At 35.0% G+C, this 26,963-nt stretch overlaps 1 protein-coding gene across 1 annotated transcript in view; it reads right to left on the minus strand.

Annotated features, from left to right (window-relative positions):
- Positions 1–1,924: 1,924 nt before the first annotated feature.
- LOC121407326 (casein kinase II subunit alpha-like) overlaps positions 1,925–26,963 on the minus strand; it is a 38,182-nt gene continuing 13,143 nt past the window's right edge. Inside the window, exons 3-12 of the mRNA XM_041598363.1 lie at positions 21,326–21,427; positions 17,998–18,048; positions 16,295–16,354; positions 15,253–15,336; positions 12,102–12,212; positions 11,481–11,683; positions 10,951–11,099; positions 9,900–9,992; positions 7,969–7,983; positions 1,925–4,615 (exon numbers count right to left, since the gene is read on the minus strand). Of these exons, the coding sequence (XP_041454297.1) occupies positions 4,494–4,615; positions 7,969–7,983; positions 9,900–9,992; positions 10,951–11,099; positions 11,481–11,683; positions 12,102–12,212; positions 15,253–15,336; positions 16,295–16,354; positions 17,998–18,048; positions 21,326–21,427 (990 nt within the window). The 3' untranslated portion in view covers positions 1,925–4,493. The remainder of the gene's footprint in view (positions 4,616–7,968; positions 7,984–9,899; positions 9,993–10,950; positions 11,100–11,480; positions 11,684–12,101; positions 12,213–15,252; positions 15,337–16,294; positions 16,355–17,997; positions 18,049–21,325; positions 21,428–26,963) is intronic.

Here is a 26,963-nt window from a genome sequence, read left to right on the forward strand (position 1 = left end):
TTTCAAAACTAACCAAATCACAAAAGAACATTACAGAGGAAACCATTTCCTCCAAATATTGAATGAAAAAAAATGTAATACATGTCAGGTTTACAAGAGTTCTACATGATGATTTGAAAAAAAGGGTTAAATTTACAAGTAATCAAAAGGTATTCACAGAAAATAAGGGAAGTCTATATTCCCCTGACAAGTTTTCTTACTGTAGCTATAAATTACATTTGCTGCATACTATAGCACTGGTAGTCTGCTGCCCTCGCTTGCTTTTAATTTGCCATTGGTAGCAATTTATAAAATGCATATACTACAGGATGCAGCATCACTAACAATTCAAACTAAAAGAAAGTCTCGCCCTACAAACAGTGCAGCACTCGTAATTTCCAATATCCATCTAAATTTCAATTTCACATCTCATGGGTATTATAAACAACCTAGGACTGGGGCAGACTGGGCCAACAATATAAATAAAATGACAGAAACTACCAAAAATTCACATCTTGCTTTGTGATTTTACTAGCAACAGTCAAGGTTTTTTAGTCTCGTTAGTGAAGGGGATAAAATAAAAAAAATTCTCTATGTATCATCTCCATCTCTGAACTATACGAGTATTTAATTTCTCTCACGTTAAATAAAAAGCAAAATTCTTCCCATTAAATGGGCACTGTCTTGAAATCCTGCATAAGAAAACATAGGGGACACACTGATAATCACAGTACTGTATCACAAATATAATTATAAAAAAAGGGATTCCAAAGTAATGGAAACTCATATTCAATTCCAGAGTACATTCCCCTTTTCTCATCTGGGTTAACTTCTATACAATGTGGTCCACTATTATGTAGCTAGGAAGAACACAATTTTGAATTTTCATTTTATTTTTCTAAGACAATTCTGAAGAGAAAATGATACATTCAAGCTACATTCATCATTTTTCAGAATCTGATTAAGCAGCTATACAATGTGGTCCATGTTTGTGTTACGAGGAAGAAAGGTGGATCTATCATTTCTTTGCATCTCAATATTTTACCATTCAAGCCAGAATATAATCAGTGAATACTGACAATATAAAAAAAAACAGAGGTAATAATTCAAGCTCACCATCTTATACAGAATTTCTTTAAAGAATTTCCCTTTATAAAAATCCTACAAGAATGCCACAATAGTAGACTATACAGTTGTGCTAGAAAGTTAGTAAACCCCAACATGAAATGCACTCCTTCATACCGAGTGTCGAATGTAGACAACAACACTACAATGTCTTGCGAGCTCAGAGAAACAAACTTTATTGAATGTAGTATTTTATCACCTGACTTCACAACTGAATAACTATAACATGGCAGAACTTGAACACTTTCAACTATGTTCATTTTCTTGTGAGGTTCACTAAGTTTTTAACATCACTGTTTAGTATCATGCAAAGCTTCCTCTAACGAAAGCATTGAGAAATAATCATCCTCCCACCCCATCAATCCGGAAATAAATAAGCAGGAATTATAACATTTTGCTACAGTGTGTAAAGTTATTTTGCACTCAAACTGATAACCTGTAATGCTTAATATATCCATCAATGCGGAAGGGAAGGTTTGTTATTTTTTTCTAAAGATTGTCATTTTTTAAAAGTGCTTTCAGTTCAGAGTATCAGGTTGCATTTTTTAAAGAAGTTTTTGGAGACAAGCAAATAATAAATATGACCCTCTCTCCACTGAAAAAAATGCAACATAAAACAAGGACTGCTAAAAAATAAGAAAAAAAAGATGAATGATGAATAGTAGATCACTCATAACATATCGCACCTAAGAGAGAACTCATTATCAAAAAGTTTCAAATCAAAGGCAGTTTTATAACCCATTCCTGTAGACTCATTCAAAGCTTCTTGAAATGCAAATGAGGAATTCTCAATGAAATGAACTGCACTGACAAAAATATCAACCTCACAAATGGCAGAATTTTATTGAGATCTCCTCTTTGAAATAGTCTGAAATGGTTTAGAGTTCAGCCCTCACAAAAGGTAAAATTTCTCTTTGAAATAGTTGTAGACATCTTTTAGAGTATATTAGAGAATACTGAAAATCTCAAACCAGAAGCTGACATGGTTGAAATTAAAGAAACAAAAAAGAAGAAGAAAAGTGGTACAAAATATACAATCTTAGAATTCTACAAAATTCAGTTCATCTGTACATGTCCCCCAAATGATGGTTTGATTCATAAATACATAGTATAATAAAAATCTCACAATGATACATATACCCGACTGGTTGCGTAACAAATGGAGACTTGTACTCCTTATGAGGAAGTATACACCACATTAAATCAAACCAAGTTCACTTTTTTTTGGGGGGGGGGGTTAACATAGCCTGAACTAAAATAACACGCAATGGTTCATGAAAACTCTCTTACATATCGCTTCATAGATTTGTACCCAATTGTAGCAAGGTTTCACAATTTTTAGCATTAACGATCTAAAAAATGTGATGGAATTCACTTCTTTAAATAAACTGTATTCATTCCAGTCACCATAGCAGCTTCTGTAACAATGAAGTTCTATAATGACCACCTATGTAGAACACTGTTACAAAATGAGTTTTCTTAGGGGCTATAATAAATTTTCAACAGGAGAAGATTAATATGTATAAAAATGCCACTGTAAAAGGCAGGAGTGTAGCTAAGTTTGTGAAAATAAGAGTTAAATAAAAATCAAGGGCTTCCTTCTTTGTCTAACAACAAACAATAGCCCTGGCCTTAAAAAAATAGGCCACTGTCAAGCTCTATGTCTTATTAAAACAAAATCTATGAATTGGGAATTACCATTTGCAGATTTTCCAAGATGAGCTTAATACATCTTTCACATGGAATGCCATCAATTTATAACACTTACATATATTTTCATCATTTCCCAATGGTAGATGACAGCATCTCTGTCAGGCAAAACATTGATTATCATTTTTGGGTGCTTCTTTTCACAACCTTTTTGTTCAAATCTGCAAAATTGGGGAAGCTTTAATGCTACAGTGAATGAGGGTTTTCCATGGGTTGAAATTGCCAATTGAAATTAGACAATGTGGGCATTAAAGTAAATGACAATTAGACCAAGAATGATGAAACCAAATGAGTTCAGCACATGAGGTATCAGGACTATTTGAAAAGAAGACAAACTACTTCAAGACCATATAAAATGGATATATCTGCTGTCATCCCCTTACATGAATCCCAACTTTTTTTTTTATTTGTCTGAGCAAATACCTATATCAACATCACTGTAATATCTACTGGTAGATTATAAAACATTCTTAGACTGATAATTTGAACAGTTACTGAACTTTCGCCAATTTGTTGCAGGTTTTTTTTAAACCATTGTAAGCTTGACATTCGGTACTCAATATTTGGTATGAAGTCAGTACCCACACTACATTCAGACATACAAACATACGAATGAGTCATCATATTAAAAAAAAACAGAACAGATTTCCATTTTCTGTATCTAGGAAATTCATGATAAAATACAACCCAAACTTTATATCATAACTTAAAACTTGCCTCAAAATTTTCATTAAAATCATACAACAAAGTTAAAGGCCTCACAGCCTGTCAGTGAAATAGTATAAAATCAGTCATGCCCACTTTAAATGCTACTATACAAGGCAATTACAGCTTGCCATGGGCATCATTGATTTCAAGAAAACTGCCACCAATCGACATCTTTTACATTGTTTTATCTCCTATCCTTTTCATTCTAAAATATAACTTGTTAATTTCTTACACACCATATACATTGAAAAAGGAAGGGACAAACTTGATTCCTATCTCGACACAGACTATTCACATTCAAAATCACCAAATCAATCGCTTGGATTTTGTAGTTGCGCTACAAGTGCATGTAACCCACTTGCTACTCTACTCTACTTTGAGAGAAAAATATTGGTAATGCCCTCTTGCTATAAACTTCAAGAGAAACAATGTAGAGAGCGCTGCCCTTGTCAATATTAGTTGTTCTCTTGTGTCAAAATCAGGAATCCCAGAATATAACCCAGGCCAGGCTGTTTGGCATGGCAGATCAAACAACTCTCAAAGACACAAAAAGTTAAATGCATTCTTCAAGGATTCTTGATCTAAATTTAAGTGTTTTCTTTGCAAAAGCAAGGAAGGATGTACAACGATGGAAACAATTGTGAAGTGGTGTAGCCAAAAGAATGGATCTTTCAAAATTTCAGCGTGGAACAAATGTTGGGAAGGGATCGTGATGGGAATGAAGGAGCTCATCTTCTAAACCATAATGCTGATCGTGCAACAGAGATACTAGGGTACGAGAACTATCCTTACATTTTCCCGTAGAAAAAATATCAATAACGGGAGCTGTCAAAATGAGCTCCAAAGCAAGACATAAGTATCAGTGTTGACCCACAACCTAGCACCATCTTGCCTCCTCCCCCTCCCTCCCTCTCTCTCTCCCCAACACCTTCTCCATGTTTTGGTTAAACCACTGTCCAGAGGATACTGATCTATGGTGCTACTGCTGCTGCTGGGCTGGGGTTGGGTATCGGTGAGACAGTCTGGGCTGTGGGTGTCGGAATCAAGGGGGCTCCAGGGATGGTGCCGGACGGCCGTGCTTTCGTGTCGATCGCTGTATGGGGGGGGGGTGGAAGAAGATGGGATAAGTTTATAGACACTTTAAAGAAAATAGAAAACATTGCAAATAATAATAAAGATTTTATACTCTAAATACTAGCAAATACTTTAATATTGAAACTGTAACATTTTGAACCTCCTTTTACCATGGTAGCATTAATGTCTTATATTGAAATTAAATTAGAAATATATATATATTTGCATCATGTAATAATTCATGATTGTTTATTCAGCAAACAGAGGTCCAATAAAGTATCAAGAGCATTCATTAATTTCCTCTCTTTGCAGACTCCCGATATGAAGTCTATACTTTGTGAATCCAGAAATTAAACAATACATACTTCACTCTTTCCAGAGTTCTCCATCATATAGAAGGTGGCTTTAAATTCGCAACCCAACTCCTGTGGTACAGTATTTTGCTATGTGACTTGCGTTACTCTCTTTACTCATGTTACATATTCAAACTCACTTTAGATTTTGTGAAGACGTAATTTTCGACAATAGCATACTGAATTCAGGTGTGCAAGAAAAAAATTGTAATGTGCAGGAATTTTCTTAACATACAGTTCGCTCAATTTTTTAGATGACATAGCACAACCAGCCAGTATGTGTCATAGATTTGAGAAAATGGTAAATTGTTTTTATTCACTTAGTTAACAAGCAGTAGGTCTACATCTCAACTTGTTTGGTCTACTATCAACTTCTTCTAATTGCTGTTTGGTCAGTACACTACACTTGGCCATATGCCCACTTTGTGTAATTCTCACAAAGTCTAATTCGATGGATTCTCAATATGGTGAGCCATATATCGGTTGCATCAACTTTTTCCCCATGACGCATTGCGGATTTTGGCCTGTCCGCTGCAACCAGTAGATGGGGTGCTCTATTGTTAATCCATCAAATTCCCAGTTCATCCACTATCCACTTCATTTAATTGAATATTTGTTAATTTTCATCATTCAAGAATCATGCAGAAAAATGGTTTCAGTCCAAGTGGATATTAGATGAAAAGGGAATAGCCACACATTTAGACCAAATGGTTAGGAGGCGAACTGGTAATAAACACAGTAGGATTAGACTATGTGTGAAGAGACCAATTGCAAAGTAGACGAAGCAGGGCTAGACCAATCAGTAAGTTATCAGTAAATTGACCCAGTACATTTGGGAGAAACAAGTGATGCAAAGCGGATCAAGAGCTTGCGCAAAGCAACACGTTTTGCAAAATAAAATGTGTCACAGAAGTTGCATCACAATTCTAAAGCATCCTAATCATCACTTGAATGAAGAAATTATTCAAGCAAGACTTAAACTCTGATAATTTTATATAAGCTTTAGAACATGGATAAGCGGGCAATGAAATGTGCATATCTAGCGAATTTAATTTCATGTTACAAGATAGAGGTGGCATTCAGTGTTATTTCTATTGCATTGAAATCATATACACTGTATTGCAAATACATGAATAAATAATGAATTTGAATAATAACCCATGCAAATATTAACAAATTCATGGGAATAATGCTTGTTAGTATTGGTGCAGAATATATGAAATTAACAAAATGTTAGTGCTGCTTTGAACTAATTAACAATATGATACCAAAGCCACGACTCATCTTTAGATGAATTTCAGTATTACAAACATGGAAGGGAGTGGAAATAACTACATTTTCTTGGTTAATCGGTTAGTTTTCCAGTACAAAATACCATGATGGTTTTCAACTCAGACAACAATTGCAGTAACAGAATTATTACATGACTTCTTCATATCTAGTACTAAAGTCTATAAAGATAATTAGTAAAATTTCAATGGAAAAGCTTGAATGCAATTTAACTTGTTAATATTAAAGGCTTAATACAACCAATGACAAATGAGAGAAACAAAAGTAATAAAATTGAAATACATGAACAAGTACTAAATGCTGATGTTCATTAAGAAATGCAAGAAACTGTTAATTTTTCAATTTTTACTTTATATATTCAATTATATTTAAGGGGGTCACAAATTATGTTTGAATTTGAAACACTACAGTATGGATTGGCACGGTCGGTAAAATAAAGTTTCTTTGGCCTTTTTGGAGTAAAGATATTTCTGGTGTAAAGATAATAAGCAGTGGTAAAAAAAAAGAGACAATATCTAGTTTGAAGATAATATGCGCAGTAAAATAAAATCAAAGGAAAGTGGTGATTACATGAACCTCATCAGCACTGACAAGATGTCATTCTCTGAAAGTTACTATAGCAACAGTCAGACACCACTAATTCTTAACCAACAAAAAACTAAGGATTTAACTGAAATTTTCAGAACTGACAATTTAGTCAGTGTTGAAAACTGTCACAAAACACCCGAGGTGGTCTAAACTTGTAATTAAAACAAAGAAAATATTTTGGAATGGTGAAATAAAAACATGTGGGGAAAATGGAGGATATAAAAGAGGGGAGGGGGTGGAGGGGAGAGGAATGAATGGGAATCTAGGCATGACTTTGTGTTTCAAAATGGACAAGTAATTCAAAGTTGGGCAAAACTTAAAAAGAGAGAAACATGATGATTGATGCTGCACAGATTTTGTTTTTCTTCTACTTGTACCAAAAGTGAAAAGAATGTGGAAATATGAAATGGCATAACAAATTAAATGTGATTAGTGTGAGTCGAGACAGAAAATGAGAAATCAATATCCAATGCTACAAAATTCCTGTTTTTTGACATTGGCTATATCTTGAACCCTTCGTATTCCTCCAATATGCAATACCTCTGCTTTTTTGTTTGCAATTATATATATTTGTTCTTATAAGTTACTTAAACACTGTCTAGCATTGGCTTTTTAAGAGATTTGACATCTGTAGAGCATACTAGCCATCAACAACAGTTATCCCATTAATCATCCAGCAGAGATTCATAAACAGAAGTTATTTAATTTTTATGGAAAATTTTCCTTTGTCTCGTGTAATAAAGTCCTTATCTCACTACCCGTGCTCTAAACCTTGGCCAAATCATGCAATGGAAAGTTTGAAATTTGAATTGTGGTACAATTTAATCAGCTGAGGACCAAATATGCAGCTTTATGAAAGGGATTTTCTAAAACTTTGCACTGTTAAAGTCTGGTGTCATCTGAAATATCAAGATGACTGACTTCCTAAGGACCCTCACTACACCTCTGCTTTGCTTGATTGGGGATACATCTATCTGCACCCTGACATGGTCTATGGTGTTAATTGGTGAGATTTGTTGATGCAATCATGCCCAGGCAAATTTTAGAATTATTGCTTAATTACTGGGTATAAGTTGGATGAATTGTACTGGCTCCCAAACATAAACAATAGGCTTTTATGGAATAAAGGCCTCTCCTTTACCTTTACGAGCAGATGCTGGAAGAGGGAGAATAAAAGTGGGAAATTGGGTGGTGGTTAAGAAATTACTACAGACATACAAACATACATACACACACACACACAAACGTATTGCCTGTCGAGGACCATTTCACACTTAGAAGCTGGAATCTTTCATAAAAGAACAAATAAAAACTTTCTTTCATTTATCAACGAAAACTTAATACCTTTTTTTTTAATTAAAAAAAGAGAGGATTTTCTGCCAGCTATATGTACAATCTACATTGGATGTTTTTTTCCCCATATAATATGCACCGTATTAAGCTACTATGTCAAAATCCATTGTATGTAACTGGAAAATGTGAACTTGGCATCCCAAATTGTGCAATTCCATAGACCTCAATTTTCTCTGGTATTTCTAAATGATCATGCATGATCCCAAACAGACAATACGAATAGTGCAAACTACATTATCTAAGGTGCTTGTCTCTACTGGAAGCATATAGAACCTCAAAGGATTCTTGAGGGGAACATCTATATATATATATATATAAAACATTCATACTATTAGCAGCCACATTACATGACTTGGATTACACTGCTTTGACATGCATATACCACACCGCTGATGCGGTTAAGTTTAGCCATGCTTGTAAATACACCACAAAGTACAGTAATTCTTTGAACTGTCAGAGACCTTGAGCCTATCATTCTTTCATTATTGGTAAACAAGACTTTTTTCCACTCTTTGAATTTTCAAAATTTCAAAATATTCTTATCCAATTTGATATTAGAAGGACAATCAAACTACAAAGAAATCTTGTACCTTATATTCCAACCTATTCTATATTCTATTCTAAAACTAATGAATCAATTGGTAATTATATAAGCCAACCTAGCATAATACCATATATAACTGTATAACAAGAACCCATCATATTGAAATAACTGGTATGGAATACAGAAGATATTAGAGGAAAATAATAAAACTGAATATTATTCAAAACAAACACCATCAGAAAAATCACCCTAAAAGCTGATGAGACTGCCATTACATTTCTAATCAAAGTGAATGTTACACTGCAAAATAATCAATACAATGGATTCAACAATTGACAATGTCCATATCAATGCACTGTAACCCTGTCTGGTCACAATCTTGTAGAATTTGAGACAAATTCATCATGTCAACTATGGAAAGCCAGTAGCAACACAATCAGTCATCTAAAAGCAGCATTTCATTGGTAGGCTGTTAAAATCTTGTATATCAACATTAAAAAAGAACATTTTACAATTATATGGCAATGGTGGCAACCACATATATTAAAGCAATCTAATTCATGCACAGAACACTGTAGAAGAAAATTGCCACTTATGTTTTTTCTGAGCTATCGTAAAATGTTCATATTTTAGAGATACAAGATTTTAACAGCCAAGCCACGATTGCTGTCCTTGAACTTAGTTGGTTGTTCTTCCAATACACTCTAGGTGAGCACTTACTGGAGGTCCCTTACATCAGATCTTGACAGATGCACACAGACAAACTTGTTCTCGCTGGCTTTCGATAGATAACACTGATTAAATCAAACTTTCTTTTTTAATGGGGCCAAGAATACTGCATCGCATCATACTAGTACATAGAGAAATTTTAATGAATAAAAAACAGATAGCGAAATTTCGATAAAAAGTTTTGAGAAGTTGGATATGCGCTAACTTTTGGCCCCAAATGTATAAAATCAATGCTTCACTTGGCAAAGAAATTTTGGCCAGTAATGTCCCACAAAGTTTGGTCTAGGATAGCCATTAGGGACACTGTCAATTGTGAACCCACTGTTATGTGTAAAAGCAACAGGAATCAGGAATTTGTCAAGTTATTTCAAGATTATGGGTTGCAATTTTCGACACAATCTCTGCCACTCTTCCCTATAATTCACCAAACCATTGTTAAGACTTACATGCGCTGCTTGAATTTGTGGCGCTAGTTGAGGTGTTGGGTTGCGTACTCATGACTGGTGGCATCGATCTGTTCTGTTCCTTCACAACTGGATCTAATGAGGGAGGGGGTAAGGAAGAGGATGTGGTTTCAGTTGAGGAAGAGGGGAATGACAATTTACAGATATGACATGTTGTTACAATATTGGAAGTGATAGAAAGGCTAGTTTGGAGATCAAATATAAAATAAATTACTCGTAAAGAGATTGAGGGAAAACACAAACACAGTGACAAAAATTAATATTCATCAACCAAACCACTAAAAATAGGTTACATAATGAAATTCTTTATGCTTTAAAAAATTTGCTTAAAGGAAACCAAAACCCAAGAAGAGAAGTAATCTTATTGGAAAGAGTAAAATGAGAGGAACAATTTAAAAAAAAGGTCATAAAAATCAGTTAAGAAATAAGCAAGTTATGGGAATTTGAAAACTCTTGTTTCAATGGGCATCGTCAAATTGGCAAACGTGCTTTAAAATGGCTGATTTTCCTCATTATCTTTCAAATTGCATCTTGCCTCCTTCTGAGCACAACATATGTCATGGGAAAATATAATCCACACCATATATGTCAAGGTCAGGAGGAGATAATGTGAAATATGTAAAATAAAGGAGAAAATCTGAAAATATGTGTACAAAACAAATGGAGAGTTGTCCACAAAATCAGCCATTTTGAAGCACGTTTGCCAATTTGAGGATCCACATAGTAAGTACAACAAGACTTTTTAATCGTCCATAACTTGCTTATTTCATAACCGATTTTGATGAAACTTTTTTAAATTGTTCCTCTCATTTTACTCTTTCCAATAAGATTGCTTCTCTTCTTGGGTTTTGGTTTCCTTTAATTGTGGAATGCAAATCAAACTTTCACACATTTGCTCCTCTGCTTTCTCTTTTTCTTTATAGAAACAACCTTTTGTTTGGGTTGGATTCCTGTTCAAATACCAATGCTATGCTCAAATGCAAAATCGTTATAAATACAAATGAAAATGTGAGAACATGATCCTTGTCCTTACAGAAGTAAGGGTGTTCCATGGCTTCCCTTGCAGTGTGTCTCTCCTGGTGATCATAACGTAATAGTTTATCCAGGAAATCAAGAGCCTCTGGACTGACTAGATGCTGGTTTTCACTGTGGACAAACCGTTCCCATCGTTTATGTGAATGCCTGTAGTTTGGGATGAAAGATAAAGGGGGTAATGTAAATAATTCCGTTGAGATAAAGGTGGATCTTATTAAAGCCTGCTTAACCCCCAAACCCAAAAGAAAATGGGGGAAGAAAATGTTATAGTAAAATACCTAATCAGAAACAAATTGAATTACGACAGTAAGTCAAATCTATCCCAGAGGGAGAGAAGGCAATCTACATGTAAATGGGCATCCCTAGCCATCTGATGATACACCTGAGACTATAATTTGTATTCCTTATGGTACAAAAGCCCTGAAACCAATTTATTTTATCCCTGCATACCTGTGGCAAGGTGTCGGGCAATATTTCAACTACAGAAACAAACCTGGTTACAACCCTACTTATCGTTGTGATCTTTACCTTCCTAAGATATCATTGAACCTCGGATCCAGTTCAATCTGATACTTGTCCAGGTACTCATAGAGCTCATCTGTGCCAAGGACTTTGGTAATCCTCACAAGTTGGTCGTAGTTGTCGTGGCCGTGGAAGAAAGGTTCCTTGCGGAATATCATACTCGCTAGCATACAGCCCAGACTCCACATGTCTAGTGAGTAGTCGTACAGCTGTGGATAAATAATACAGATTGAGACAATGGTTGTTGATAGTTTTCTTTACAATCAATGCCCTGAACACCAACATGTGAAAATAATATACTATTATTTGTGCAAGGTGGTCCATTTTGCCTTATTTTTGTATTATTTCCAGTTAGGCTAAACTCATTTGTCTAATATCTACATGACTTCATACGATTAGATTATTGTTCATGAACCAAATAGAAGACCAAGTGGAAATTAAGACCATCTGGGCATTAGACTGAATGAGGTGTAGACTAATTGGGGATAAACTATGTCTAGTGTAGACTGAACTGAAACTTGCCCAAACTGGTAGTAGACCAAATGGGTTAAGCCCACGTGGTATTAGATTATCAGACTATCTGAAAATTAGACCAACCAAAAAGTGAGAGTAAACCTTTTAGATTACCTGGTAGTCAACTAGGAGTTCTGGACCTTTGAAATATCTTGATGCTACTCTGACATTGTACTCTTGGCCAGGATGGTAGAACTCTGCTAAACCCCAGTCTATCAAACGTAGCTAAATGGACAGACAGAAAGGAATATACAAGAAATATGATTACATTCTCAACATTAAATGATTACTTCAAAAGTAAGAAGTGAGTTTCCAAGTATTAGTGACCATATCAAGAAGTTTTCCCACCTCTGTGTGTGTGTTTACTGTGTACCAAGTCAATTGGAAAGGAAAAGTGTCACCAGCACTAACAAAATAAACAGCAGTGAATGGACAGGTGAAATATTTCACAATAATGCAGAAATAGTCATATTTGGCTATGTACAACCCATCTGCTTCCTGGTCACTTGAAACAAGTAGAAACTGAATAATGCTTTGGGAAAAACATACATGTACAATCAATGTACTGTAATCTAGGCACAATCATAGAATGTATTATTACCTTCTCAATTATGTAAATTTATTCAAAATCTTTATTTCGGATACACTTGAAGGGAAAATTACGTTACAAAATGACAACCCTTCCCTTCAATGAAATCAATCATATTTAAGAAAAAAAACAAAAACAGATTCATTTAAAAAAGGGAAAAACAAATTTTAACTTGGTGTTGCTGGGGTCGACTTGTTCTTAAAAAGAAATTCCTAGAGATGATTCACATAGATTTAAGTATGTCTCAGAGTCGCATTTAAATGCAGACATGTACATGATATGCAATGCACAGTCTTATTGATCAATACGCAGTAGTGTGTGTCCTCTTGGCATGATCTGACCATTGCTGTCAATTCACCTTTCATAAAATAATCAAAACATATTTGTTCACATACCCAAAAGATGAATGGGGGAGTACATGCATGTGTACACATCTTGCAAACATACATGTATGCACATTTTATGACATGAATTAAGAAACAGCTTTAACAGAGTTGAAATTACCAAGAATGAATTGCAGCAACTTTTAAGACCGAAACGTACTTTCTGTACTCAAATATACTGTTCATATAGTTTTGAAATGCACCTACATACTAAAACTGTTAGTTAGCTGTCATTTAGAATGATGAAGTAGTTAATCATGATAGAGAAATCTACTTCTAACAAAAACATCTGTCAAAAGTGAGGCATTAATTTATATATATGAAAAAAAATATCCTGAGCTTAGTTTATAACTGAGTATGACAAATACAGTATTGATAGCAAGGTCAAATGAATAGTACTGATTTGTATGCTGGCTCTTCTCTATATTGGAATGTACACATGTAAAGGGAATCAAACATTTTCAAATTGGTATTGCATATGTGTTGGAATCACTGACCAGAATGGAAACTTGAGGAAACTGGTGACTTCACTTTAAAAATATATATAGAACTATAAAATGTTATAAAAATTTTACAAATGGGTCTACATGTAACACCATACACCCTTTTACACTAAAAAGCACAATCAAATGCAGAGTACACGAGCAAATGATTTCACTTTATTTTTCAAAACTGATTACACATGAAAAATCAGCTGGCATATCAATTTTGGTTAGGGGAGAAGGAAGGAACTGGCTGTTTTGAGTTGAGTAATAATAACACTGAATCTTTCTTGATAAATACTTTGTTTACAACTGTCTTCCGAATGTGTCCTTCTCCCTGCAAAAATTGCTTGAATTATCACATGGATAGTAACCTTTCAACAAAAAATGAAGTGAAGGTGAACAATAACTAGGTATTGAAGTGTGGATTCTAAGCACATGTTTACGTCAAGACAATCCCATTCCAGTCAACTCCAGCATCATTAAAACATAAGGTCAATGATGAGGACAGAGAGAAAGAAAGATGGTTGGGAGAATAGTCTGCAAGCTCAGACTCAAATTTGACACTTTAAACAATTATACTGTGTCTAGAGTGAACTACAAACTCTCCCTGAGGCAGCCACAGTACACACATGTAGTCTCACCACATGTACTTCAGACTCTGTATCATGCGATATGCAATTGCGAAAACCAAAGGTCTGTGCCTGTAGACTACTAGATGGAGGCAGTGGGATGGGAATCAGTTATAGAAGGCAGATAAGAAAAAAGAGAGGGAGAGAGAAGGGTGGAGGAGGGGGTAGGCAGCTACAATCTTTAGTGGTGGGAGGAACGGATAAAAAGAGAGTGATTGGCACAGATGCAATGCATAGAAGATAAGTGCATCATGACTGAAACACCATACTCAAAAATTTTATTCCAATATTAAAGTAGGGAATTGAACTTAAATCCAAATTAGAGTCCAAACTAGAGGCTCAAACACAATTCATCAATTTCAAATGGAAGAGAAAAAATGTGAATATATGTCAATGACAAAAGGTGAAAGAAAATGTAGGAGTATTGAACAGAAAGCTGAACAGTTTAACACCCTCATTGAACCCTTTATAACACCTAAATCATCATTTTAGAAAAGCCATAACACATAAATAATCATTCTAGAAAAAATTAAAGGGTGCTCCAGGCTGAAAATAACATCATTCGAACAGATGAAGAAAAATCAGACAACCAAAACACTGAAATCTTGATTAAAATTGGAAAAGGAATAAAAAATTTAAAAATATTTTTTTTTAAAGATTTGCATTATTCTGCTGAAAAAGTTCTAGGCATGTCTTCATGAATATTCAATGAGCAAACTGATGTCATGCCCCCATTTGTTCTTTTGTATTTCAATATATAGAATTAGGTTTATTCATATTTTTTCCTTCAAAAACCAAAAATTTGTAATAACAAGTGATCTATCGCATTACATATTTATTGCTGCAACTTACTTCATTACAACGGAGACAGATCATTCTCAAATGTATGAAAAAAGTGAAACAATTATGATTTCATTTTATAATAACATAAGGAAAAGGAATGTGGGGATGTGACATCATCAGCCCACTTAATGAATATTCATGACAACATGCATATAACTGTTTTGAGTGTTCCACAGAATATTGCTAAACTTTAAAATTTAATAACTTTGCTATTTTCTATCAGATTTTGATGAAATTTTCAGCATTTTGCTCTGTGAATTTTACTCTGTTCATTTAGATATAAATATTTTCAGCCCCGAGTACCCCTTTAAACATGTCTTCCACACTACTACTCACCCGTCTGTTTTCATGATCTATCATGACGTTGTGTGGTTTGACATCACGATGCATGATACCCATACTGTGACTGTAATCTAAAGCCTGTTAACATAAATTAAAAATCAGCTTTTAAAATCTGAAATTGCAAAAAAACATTAATCAATAGAATTTCCCTCCAAATTGCAATGCTCTTCAAATATGCAGACATAAGACATATCATTTTGCATTCTGCATAAAAGGGTTTTTCCCTGCAGGAGTTTGGTTCCAAAACGATAAACATCTACTCTCGATGAAAACCAATTTATAAATATCAGAGTATTATTCAGATACGTGTATTTGAACAAAAGATTTAACCTCAATCTTGAAAGCAACCATGAAAGATGCACTTTCTAATATTTTATATTGGTGTATTGGCTCAGTGGGTAGGGCGTCCGTCTCGGAACAAAAATGTCGGGAGTTTAAACCACGCCGCATCAGACCAAAGACATAAAATAATGTGAGATGCTGCTACCCTGTTTGGCGTTCAACATTTAAGGGATAGAGCCTCTTCGATCTGGCGCTGCACATTGGCCGCCGGGCTCATGATATATTGGGCAAAATGAATTTTCGGAATGTTTCTATTCTCAGATTTCTATTTCGAACAATAAATATGGAATTTTTATATTGCCTTTCCATAGACACCTTTCATACAATTTAAGTAACTTTGACAAAAACCAATGGTTTGGAAATATGAGCGAACCAATTGGCCCATGTTCTCAAGAGGTTTCATTTGTACCATGGTGAAAAAACCATAGACTATGCAGATTTCTTGTATTATCGCGTATCGATTATACACCCTTTGCCAAAAGCTTGCATTTGTAATTGGACTTTTCTCAAATAAGTGTGATTATGAACAAAAATCTGTATAGTCAATGGTTGTATACCATGGTACATTGAAACTGCTCTTGAGAATATGGCCCTATAAGTTTGGGGAACCATCCACTTAATTGTAGAACTGCCCAACAAGAGTGATATTTTAAAATCCTAATTGATCATAAAGCATAAAAACAGAATTTCTTACCTTAAGAAGTTCAAACAGGTAGTACCTGATTTCATAGTCTTTTAACGTTTGGTAAAGTTGCTGAATGGGTGAAACGGATGGAAAGAGAAAGAAGGGGGGGGGGGTTATTTCTTAATCTATAATCTACACTTAATCTACAGAAGTATTGCATATATGACAAATATTCAATTTACAGAATGTGCTCCAGAAAATTATTGATCCTACCTACAAGAAAAACCCTATTTCTAATCTCAAACTTGATCATCAAAAGCATGTCAGGAAATGAGATGTGCTACTACGAATTCCATTTAAATATTCATGTATACAGCCACGCTCGCCGATTGTATTAATTATCTGTGATGTCATAGACGGTAAAATGGGAGACCTGAAATATTTCACAGAGAAGGGGAAAAAAACATTCACATGTCATTCTAATTATAGTTCCATTGTTTTTACTGAGTTGCAAATGAGGGACCTAAATTTAGAAACTCCTGTCTGTGCAAGTGAGTTCATGGGCAAATAACATGAAAATGATCTTATCTTAATACAGTTCCATTCATTTCCGCTTGACAAAAATAAAAGGGAAAACAAAGTAAATGAAACTGTGTAGTAAAACACTACTTTTGATGGAGTCATTGTTGTATGAAGGGGAACCTGTCTTGTCAACCTAGAAATGGGCCTACAATGTATGTTTACACGTTATTATTTTTATTCGGTTGGTAGTTCCTCAAAAGGTATGTACCAAAAATCTCCTTAAAACATATGTACATGACTATATGTATATGATTTTTCATTCATTGCCTGTCAGTTTTAGAGTGCATAAACAAAGGTGTTCCATATACATGTATGCGCACTCACTAATCTAAAAAAAAATTGAGGCTTTTCCATAAAATGCCTGATGATCAACATATTAACCATTTTGACTTGATTTTCACCTGTCTCTGTACCAAGGTGAAGTTTGTGGTCTTTACTAGGCTTCTCTGATAACGATCTTACACATAGTGTATACGTGGGTAAAGAGCCCTACACTGACTTGCATGACCCTTTTTAATGCAATGAAATTCTTTATTAATATCAGTGTAATAAAATTTTTGTGCTCGTACATGTGCAATATAATCGCAAGTTTGTAATTGAATTTCCAAGATATGTTGCTGACTTGCCACTTCATCTTTGAAAATCAATACCAAGAATTGTACTTTATTATTATCTATAATTTCTTCTTTTAATGATACTATTTAATATTTGGTATACCTTTGTCTGCTGGAATGAAAATAATGTTAGATCATTAATTACTATCACAGGTAACTTTTTAACCAAAATTAGTTCGAAAATGGCTAAAAAATGGCTAAAACATGCAAATACATAGCGAGTATTAGTATGGGGATACTCTCATATGAAAGAACCAATGAGATTTCTGATTGTACTGATCTGTATGTGATCAGTGCCCATTCTATGAGTGTAGTTCCAGACAATATTATTTTACTAAAAAGTCACACTATAATGTAAGTGGAATGTCTAATGATGTCTCAAATTGACTTTCATGAATTTAGACAAAATGAAACCACTTTCAATTGGTTTTATGCCATTTCTCCTAATGCTACTGCTGCTCACCATCACTTTTAATACACTGGTTTTATCAACAGAAACATGAAAGTAGCTGATAAGATTTTTTTTTTAAAGGAAAATAACAGAAATTTCCTCAAGAGTTGTTCAGATATCCTTACCTTGAAATCTGTGTTGTTGACATACTCGAATATAAGAGCTGGGGTCCGGGACTGGGTGAATGAAAATAAGGGAAAAATAGAAATCTCAAGTTATATTTCTCCACAACATAGCTCAGCACAACCAAAACTAAATGTAATGCATAAGTACCAGACTATTATGTACCCCACTATTGACCAGGTTATGGCCTTAAGTGGGTTAATTTAAGGCCTGTTGTGAACCTTACATAAAAATATTGTCTAAAAAAAAATGGCCATGTCATCCTAATTTACAGCTGGTTTACTTTGGTTTTATTTTTGCAACTATATTGCTGCAGTTGAAAAAAAAAACTATAAAAAAATTTCCAACTGGAGTATTTCCAATCTATTGAATAGAACCTACTAATGTTGCTAGATCACAAACCCAAATCCTTCCAATCACCATAGTTCACAATTGTACAAGATTATTTTTTTTTATTACTATTTACAATGTGCATGCATGAATTTTCTCAAGAGTTACCTCTGGGAATTCCTTCTTACATGGAAGAAAACAAAAATTTACCACAGAGAGCAATAAACAGTGCTGTGAGCCGGGGGTGCGGGGGGGGGGGGGGGGGCTAATTAGTACAAAAATATATATGTGCCATGTTGAGACACCCATTTTCAGCCTAAATTTCTGTTCCAAATCATCACCAATTTAGAAAGCCATAGAAATTTCTATTTTTTCCCGTTCCAGAGACAAATTTATGATTTGTGGTTCCAGTGCACTACCATAGCCACTACCTTGTACGATATAATGATTTCCGGAGACCCCAATTTTCAATGTGGTCAGTTCCAGAGCATTGCATTTTTAGCGATCGTTTATCCACGAGCCGTTCCAGAGACCCTCATTTTAAGACCAAGATTTAGTTCCAGAGGCCTCTATTAAAGGGGAAGATCAACCTGACAAAAAGTTTATTGTAAAAATAGCAGAAAAAATAATAAAAAATATTGCCGAAGGTTTGAGAAAAATTCATCAAATAATTAAAAAGTTATTAGAATTTCAATTATTTGATTTGTGACGTCATATGCGAGCAGCATTCCTATACAGTCCGACCTCTCTTATCCGGACACGTTAGGACCAGCACACATCCGGATAAGGGATTTATCCGGATCTGGGAGACCCAATATTAAATACACGCAGCTGCGCTGCCGGCTGCCTCCCCAGGCCACCGGCGGTAGCTACACTGCACTGTTGTAGTGGGCGTACGGTAAAGACAATTCACTGCAGAGTCAGTGCAAATTATAGGCAGTGTTTTTTATTGAAATGAAATCGATCGATGGCCAAAACTCTTGGATAATTTACCTGCTAAAATGACTGAGGTATACATCGAGCATACTTCCAAAGAAAGTGAATGACTCGATGAAACCAAGTTTTAAAATTAGATCATCGCGGCGGGTATCGCAGCTTCGCAATGTCAGCCATTGTTCCACTGACTGTAGGCTCAAACATGATAGATGGCGCTGTCCATATTGAGGCCTAAAGTTAGCTAGCAAGACATGTGTTGTTTTTCCCGCGAAGCAAAAAGAGAAACGTGATGAAATGTTTGCGCTGCACCCTGATTTACTGGAAATTATCATTCCTAAAGATCTTTTGGTGATTTGGGTGAGATATTTTCATGAAAAATATGTTTGGTGTAGGGTGACTATGTTGGGAAATATATGTAATCAGAGTGGGTTTATGTATAGGATTGAGTTTAGATTGAAATCTCATTTCATCACGTACCTGTACTAGATTAAAAAAAAAAAATCTCGGCAAGTGTGCGTCCGGATAATAGAGAGATCCGGATAAGGGGAGGTTATAGTGTCGACCCGGATAAGAGAGGTCGGACTGTATAGCGAATGGTAAAAAATCAATGAAATGTCATTTTTTCAGAAAATTGAAAATGGTTTTCACTGTACCTTTTGTATATCAATAGACAAATCATTTCACACCCGATCATGAATAGAAAACAAAATTAAGTCATCAGGAACCATACAAAATATGAAATTCATGCATTTTACATTACATAACACATGGGGCAGCTGCTCGTTTATGACGTCACAAATCCAAAACTTTGAACTCTAATAACTTTATTACTCTTTAACAGATTTTCCTCAAACCTTCACCAATATTTTTTACAATTTTTTTTGCTATTTTTACAACAAAGTTTTCTTCAGGGTGAACTTCCCCTTTAACGACTTTGGTGTGGCACATAGGTATCATTTTAATATTCGAGTGCCCCCCCCCCTCCCTCGGCTGTGAGTTTAGAAAAGAATTAGCTTGAAGTTCAATCGCTGTGCATTTATTTCACTCCCTATTACACTGCTGTATCACGATTTCATATTGAGGGAATACTTATTGTCTGAGCTGACATGTATGGAATGTGAACGGTAGTACACTGTGTGGGGGTATGTGTGCAGGAATGGGAGAGACTACATGGTGCACTATTTATGCGTGACAGAGAGAGAAAGAGAGGGAGTGTTACAGTATGCTTGCCTTGGGTAGTGCATTCTGAATTATAAGATCCTCAGTAGTAGGTACACAATATCATGCCTATGATTGTACATGGGTTTTACTAACAAGATCTCAGCTTATTTTATTTTCAGTATTAACAAAATTGAATGAAGAACTACAGATTACTCTAATTTGTAATTTTTAAGTGTCTTTATTTTTCTGCTGAAAAGAATTAGGCTACAGTGCTACACAAGTCTGTTGTGCATGCACGTGTATTATTGTATGGGTTTTAATATCAAGATCTCAACTCCTGTACATTCTCTGCATTTCACTATGAAATTTTATTATGTGTATATTGCTCTATAAATCTGTCAAGCTTAGAAATCCTTCCTTTTGTTTTGCAAAGATTCATGTACATGTATACACATAAAAGTCTGTAAAGACTTGCAATTAATTATATGAACAAAGGTACCAAGCACATGGGATGGGAAATATATCTATCTTTTATCAAATGGGTTTATTATTGTGAACAATTATATTTTTTCTTAAAGTTTAGATATCATACATGCATAATTCATGCATTTTTTTCTTTTTGTTTGCAAACTATATTTATACAAAAAAAATCACTATGCTTTCTTCTTCTTTTATTTGAATTTCATTTTCATTTCTTTCTTTTTTTTTGTTGCATTGATTAAACATTGTGTACGATAATTCTTCACAGGAAATTGTTTCTATTAATCAAAGTTCAGGCGTCATTTCGGACATTGCAACTTGCCTTCAGGCATGTTACCTACAGAGTAACACAGCACTGGCAAAAACATAAGTGATCACATGACATAATACTTAAAGGGACATATCATAGCAGACAAAACTCACCACTGGATCTTTGACAATGGCTTGTAGTGCTATGATGTTAGGGCCTCCTCTTAGGTTTTCCAGGATCTTGATTTCTCTCTTAATTTTCTTCTTTTTTACAGGCTAAAAGATGAAGGGGTAAAAAAGAACAAAAATATTATTTAGCATTTGAGGAAAGGAGTGAAATAGTGTTGAAAACTTTCACTCTTGCACAAGGGAAATACAAGCATGACTGTGTGACAGACACTCAAGCTGATGCGACCTGAAAAGAAATTAGGGGTAAATAGTACCTCACAGGACAGGGGATAAAAAAACAACTCTATTCATCATTTGTTTCTTTTCACTGTGGAAAATACAATGTACTTGAGGTTTTACAAAGGCTATATCACTTTATGTAATGTATTATCAGATCTATATAAATACACCCAATGATGATCTATTAAATTTTGAGAGAGCAACGTCGATCCAATGGCATAACTTCAATTCAAATTTAAAGTAATTTGCATGCATCATAAATACCATATGCATGTCTCCAATGGTTACACAATTGCGCTAAGATAAATGTATTGAAATGAACAAATATAAATTTTCAACAACTGCAATTCCAAGTGCAGATCAGTACTGTCCCCCAAAGAAATCCAAATTCAGAGGGCTAATTATCGAATATTATATACAATATCTTAAAATTACTACTTTAACAGGGCTTCATTTTTGAGGAGCATGATCGTACATGCACTCCTACATGTACCGTACTCCTCAAGCCATAGTCAAGAGCACTGAAACCAGCGCTTCATGGTTTTTCTTTGCAACCAGCACAACTACAGAGCGTCGCTTTCTGACGTGTAACAGGAAATTGCAAGGGTGTTATTTCTCAAAACGCTGCGTGGCACCAGTTCTCACTGTAACTTCTATAAAGAAAAAGTTGTTGGCGCAGATCCTACAATTTTAATTGTGAAATTTGAATATTCAGCAAGGATTTTCGGTGAGTGTAGTGCCTGTGTATATGTGTTTGGTGTGTGTTGCGATGATGATTGACTTTGCTACACTGGCACAGATTATGAAATAAGTTGACATGTTGAATTACAGGTGCGTTACTTTAATGTTATGTTAGCTATGAAGCTGTATAATGCATAATATCAAATATTTTCAAAAAATCATTTTCAAGTAAGTTTTTATCAAATAAGAAATTGAATACTGAAAGTACCAATTCTGTTCAAATTTGATAAACTTCATCCTTCCTTAAGCAATTCAATTATTTGATGGACAATTGTAAATTAGAACTAAAACATCCAGGTCAATGCAGGAGACAAAACAAACAGATCTAAATGAACAATTAACAATAAATTCAAAAAATCATTTAACAATAAAGGAAAATGAATGAAGTGGTAAATAAACAATGTTGAAAATTGAATGAAGTGGTAAACAAGAAGGACAAACTGTGATGCAAAACCATGCGCTGAATCCTGCGAAAAAAGAATGGCTCTGGAAAAATAACAAGGCAAAAGCGATTTTGTGTCTTGCCGGTCGCCCACTTATGAAAATAACCAGAAATATTGTGATTTGCGAAGGCACGCAACAGAATTGTATCGAAACTTCATTGTGAAATGATTGGGATGGAATAACACTTGTCATAAGAGCCTTTCACATAAACTTTTAATGTTCACCCAAAATGACCTTACCATGTGACCTCTGTCTGCAACATAACATGCAAAATGGACTTACGGTTCCGGAGTTACATGTAGGTGCCATAAGAGTCTTGCATGTAAACTTTAACGTTGACCTGAAAATGACCTTTGACCTCACCATGTGACCTCCGACTGCAGCATAACATGCAGGTCCCCCAAGTCCATCTACCCTCCAAGTTTGGTTGGAAAGCGACTTACAGTTGTGGAGTTATGTGTCATTAGGTTTGTGACGGACGGACGACAGACGGACGACATTTGGATCCCTAAGTCTCGCCTTCACCTACGGTGGGCGAGACAAAAATGGCTCTGGTAAAATGAAAAATGGCTCTCACAAATTTTTCAAAATAGCTCTCTAGAAAAAAAACCCTGGAATTTCAACCCTGCTGTGCACTAACCTGGCAGCTTCACCGGCCGGAGCAGCAGCGCACACCAGCTTGTCGATCTATCTGGGGTCCTAAAGCTAGGACCCCAGATACGCACTTAACACACCAACGAAGACGCATTCAAAATGGGGAAAATACAAATGTAGAGGGTACAAATGAATGTGGGTCAAATGGTCTATCAGTAAATTCCTAGACTTGGGAGCATTTAAAGGACCTTGATGGATGCTTGTGATGAATGAAGACAAAACACTCAAATAAAAGAAATGCTAAGATAAAAACATTTTTTTGATTGTCATTTGTGGTCGTTTGTTTGTGTTTTGCATAAATAATGAATAGATACAGCATTTCATTACAATTTTATGGAAAAAAGATATTTTTAGCAATTGGCAATTTTTATTAAATTAAGCTCCTCAAAGAGCACAGGAGAATGCTAAAGCATCCTTTGCCCTAAGAAAAATTTGTAAAATTCGAAAATATATCTAAAAGTCATCTACTGAGGTCCTCATTCATGCATTGATTAGTTCACTTCTTGACAGTTGCAATAGCCTGCATATGGCGCTCGTGGGCCGCTGAGTTGTTATCACTCGGCAATAATTTCGGGGGCGACATTAAGATTTTATGTCGCCCCCGAAAGCAAGATTTTGGGTGATTTCATGGGTGACTTTAGGCATTTCCGGGGCAAATTCGCCTGCCGCCCCCGTGTAATTTTTTGCTGATATGAAAAAACAACTTATACATACATGTCCATGCTCCTCTGATCATAATACATGGCTCAAAAAATTAACATTATGAAGTCAGGTACAAATCTTTTTTTTTTACCTTTCTTCAAGTTTTAGTAAGTATGGCTGAGATAAAACTTTTCCTGATTCCTCAGATGAGTGATTGCTTTGTCACTGGACTTGGTCACCTTGAAAGCCCTTTTCAAATGAATGCAAGGCTGAAAATTATTTTCCTTGACTTACGGATCAGTTTCCATTCAATTCACCCATGGTATCTGCATCTTATCTTACAATTTAGTCAAGCTTGAATCAATACTATTACTAAAAAAAAAAGATTAAGCAGTAGGACTTTCATATCCTGGTAAATTTCGATAACGATATTCAATATTTTTTTCAATATCAGCACAAAGCTTAAATTAATCTAAGTCCATGCACTATGTAATAAGCCCCCAAACTGTCAAAAGAGCCTTTATATTCAAAAGAAAAATAAAAACCGAATGGTACATGTACTTTTGGTCTGCTATATTGTCTGAGATTGTGTTTTCTGACATCAGTTTTAATACCGGTTGGCATATTCACACAACATAGAAATTTAGCAGAAAAGTGAAATACCACAGTGTGAGTGCATATCCAAATAATGGCTCCATGACATTTGGGCAATTCCAAGCAAAAGTGGACATTTTCCAAATATATATATTGGCTCTATTTCAAATCTGGATCAAATATTTCTATCAAAACTCATATGAGATTTCATAAATACAAAAGGGGAACATAATTAGTCACAATTTTTTTTCTGACACATGTCCTTATAGGAGAATCCAAACCATACAAAAAATTCTATACATGGGACTACATATATTGTTTTACTTAATTTCAATTTAACAGAAAACTATTGCTTGTTTTGTAAAATTTTCTTTTGGATAATCTGAAGGTCATCATTTTACATCATATCAAGAGAAAATTTTAAAATATAAGTTCATTTTACCTTGCCTGTGTGTGAAATATTGCAGATGTCAATCCGTAACCGGGTATGGGTTTATGTTTTACGTTGTAATTAATGAAAAAATACACCATTTTTTTTAAAGTAATGCAGCATATTAAAGCTAGAACAACATAGAATCCAATCAATAACTCAACATTGTGATAGCCATTTAAAGTTCATAGAGTTTGAGCAATATGTTTTCTCCTCAAATTGGCATGTCCATTTTACGTCCCTCCGTAACCATGTTTATGAATATTCATTTCAGTGGATCAAAATAACAAATGTTATTTTGAAAAGTGGGTCTCAGCAACTACTGTCAGGTACCATTTCTTTGCAAATAACTATTCAAATATGGGTGATATCTTTGTTTGAATGCTAAAAACTTGTTTCTGAATGTCACTCCGTAACCGTGGAACTGCCCATTTGCTCTGGTGACAATTTGTTCCACTGTAAATTCCACAAATGTAATGACCAACTTCAACCCTACATTCACTATACCCTAAACCTACATGTAACCCTCAACCTACAATGTAACATAAAACCCTACTGCAACTCTAACCCTAAATCTTTAGATGAAATAAAGCCCAGAGCAATTGTCGCCAGAGTAAATGTTGTGCCGGCCAAATAACATTAACACAAAACTGAAATGGCAGAAAAGTGAAATACTACCTTTCTTAATTGTTGGTGTCACTGTTTGAAAAGTGTTTGCAGGCCTATCAATATGGCAGAATATCTTCAGGAAATTCAGATAGCTTTCTTACTGACTGTGCATTTTAGGCAAGATTTCGAATACCCCCAACCTTACTGGGACCTCTCATAGTAGTTGTACATGTATCTTTCCATTTCAATTGTATGTCTCTCTGAACCTGTGCTTTGTGTTTGTATGTGTAGGAAGAAGATCTACTTCAAAAACCTCTCAAATATGCCATCATACAGTAACTGTTACCCTCATATGTATACCCTGTCAGTACTAATGAGGTGAATGTACAAACATATATGTATGGAGATGAGATCTGCCTGTAATGCACATACATGTACGTACATGTAAGCTATTGTATTCATAAAGATATATCTTTAATCAGTAATAATGCTATAATTGTAAATACTGTGAACATGTGACACAAAAGTCAATGTTTAATCAACTTCATGTACATGCAACTTGCAAGTGCTTTTTTAAAGAAAAATATTAAACCATTGCATACTTCAAAAGGTCATCAGTCACTTGTGCTTTACGTGTCCCATGGCGTAGTGCCCAAACAAAATTAAAAGCTAGTTTAAATATTTAAAAATTATATCCATTTTTCTGTTTGCTTCACCAGAATATGGCATTCAGTCCCACAAACGGGCATATAGCGCAACATTAGATATTTCATCAAAATTTGATGGAGATAGAGATGATTAAGAGTGATAAGATATTTTAAAGGTTCACTTTAATAATAAAAAAATGCAAATCCTGGCAAGTATGCAAGTAAGGGGAATAATGATGTCACCCACTTACTATTTCTATTCTATTTTATTACCTATGTGTGTGTGGGAGGGGGACACTCATGTATGGTATAATGTGGTACAGGGACATGCTGTTTTTACACCAACTCCTTTTTCTAGACCTTGATTTCAGTACTCTAAATACTTACTTCTGCTCAGTCCTGCTCAAAATACCCCTCTTATGAAACATATCTGTTCGCATACATACCGGTACACACTGGGTCCTGAGCCAGTAATTCACACTATCTAGGTTACTTCCTAATTGGTGGCCCTAAATGTGCACCGAAAGCACCTTGCAATAGCAGGGCACTGGCCGTGGCATATACTGGTGATCCAATATAAAAGCGAGAGATGGACTGCAGTCAACTAAACGAAGAGGGCTCACTACACAAATAACGCATGCTC

This window comes from Lytechinus variegatus, chromosome 2, assembly GCF_018143015.1.
Source record: "Lytechinus variegatus isolate NC3 chromosome 2, Lvar_3.0, whole genome shotgun sequence".
Lineage (NCBI taxonomy): Eukaryota > Metazoa > Echinodermata > Echinoidea > Temnopleuroida > Toxopneustidae > Lytechinus > Lytechinus variegatus.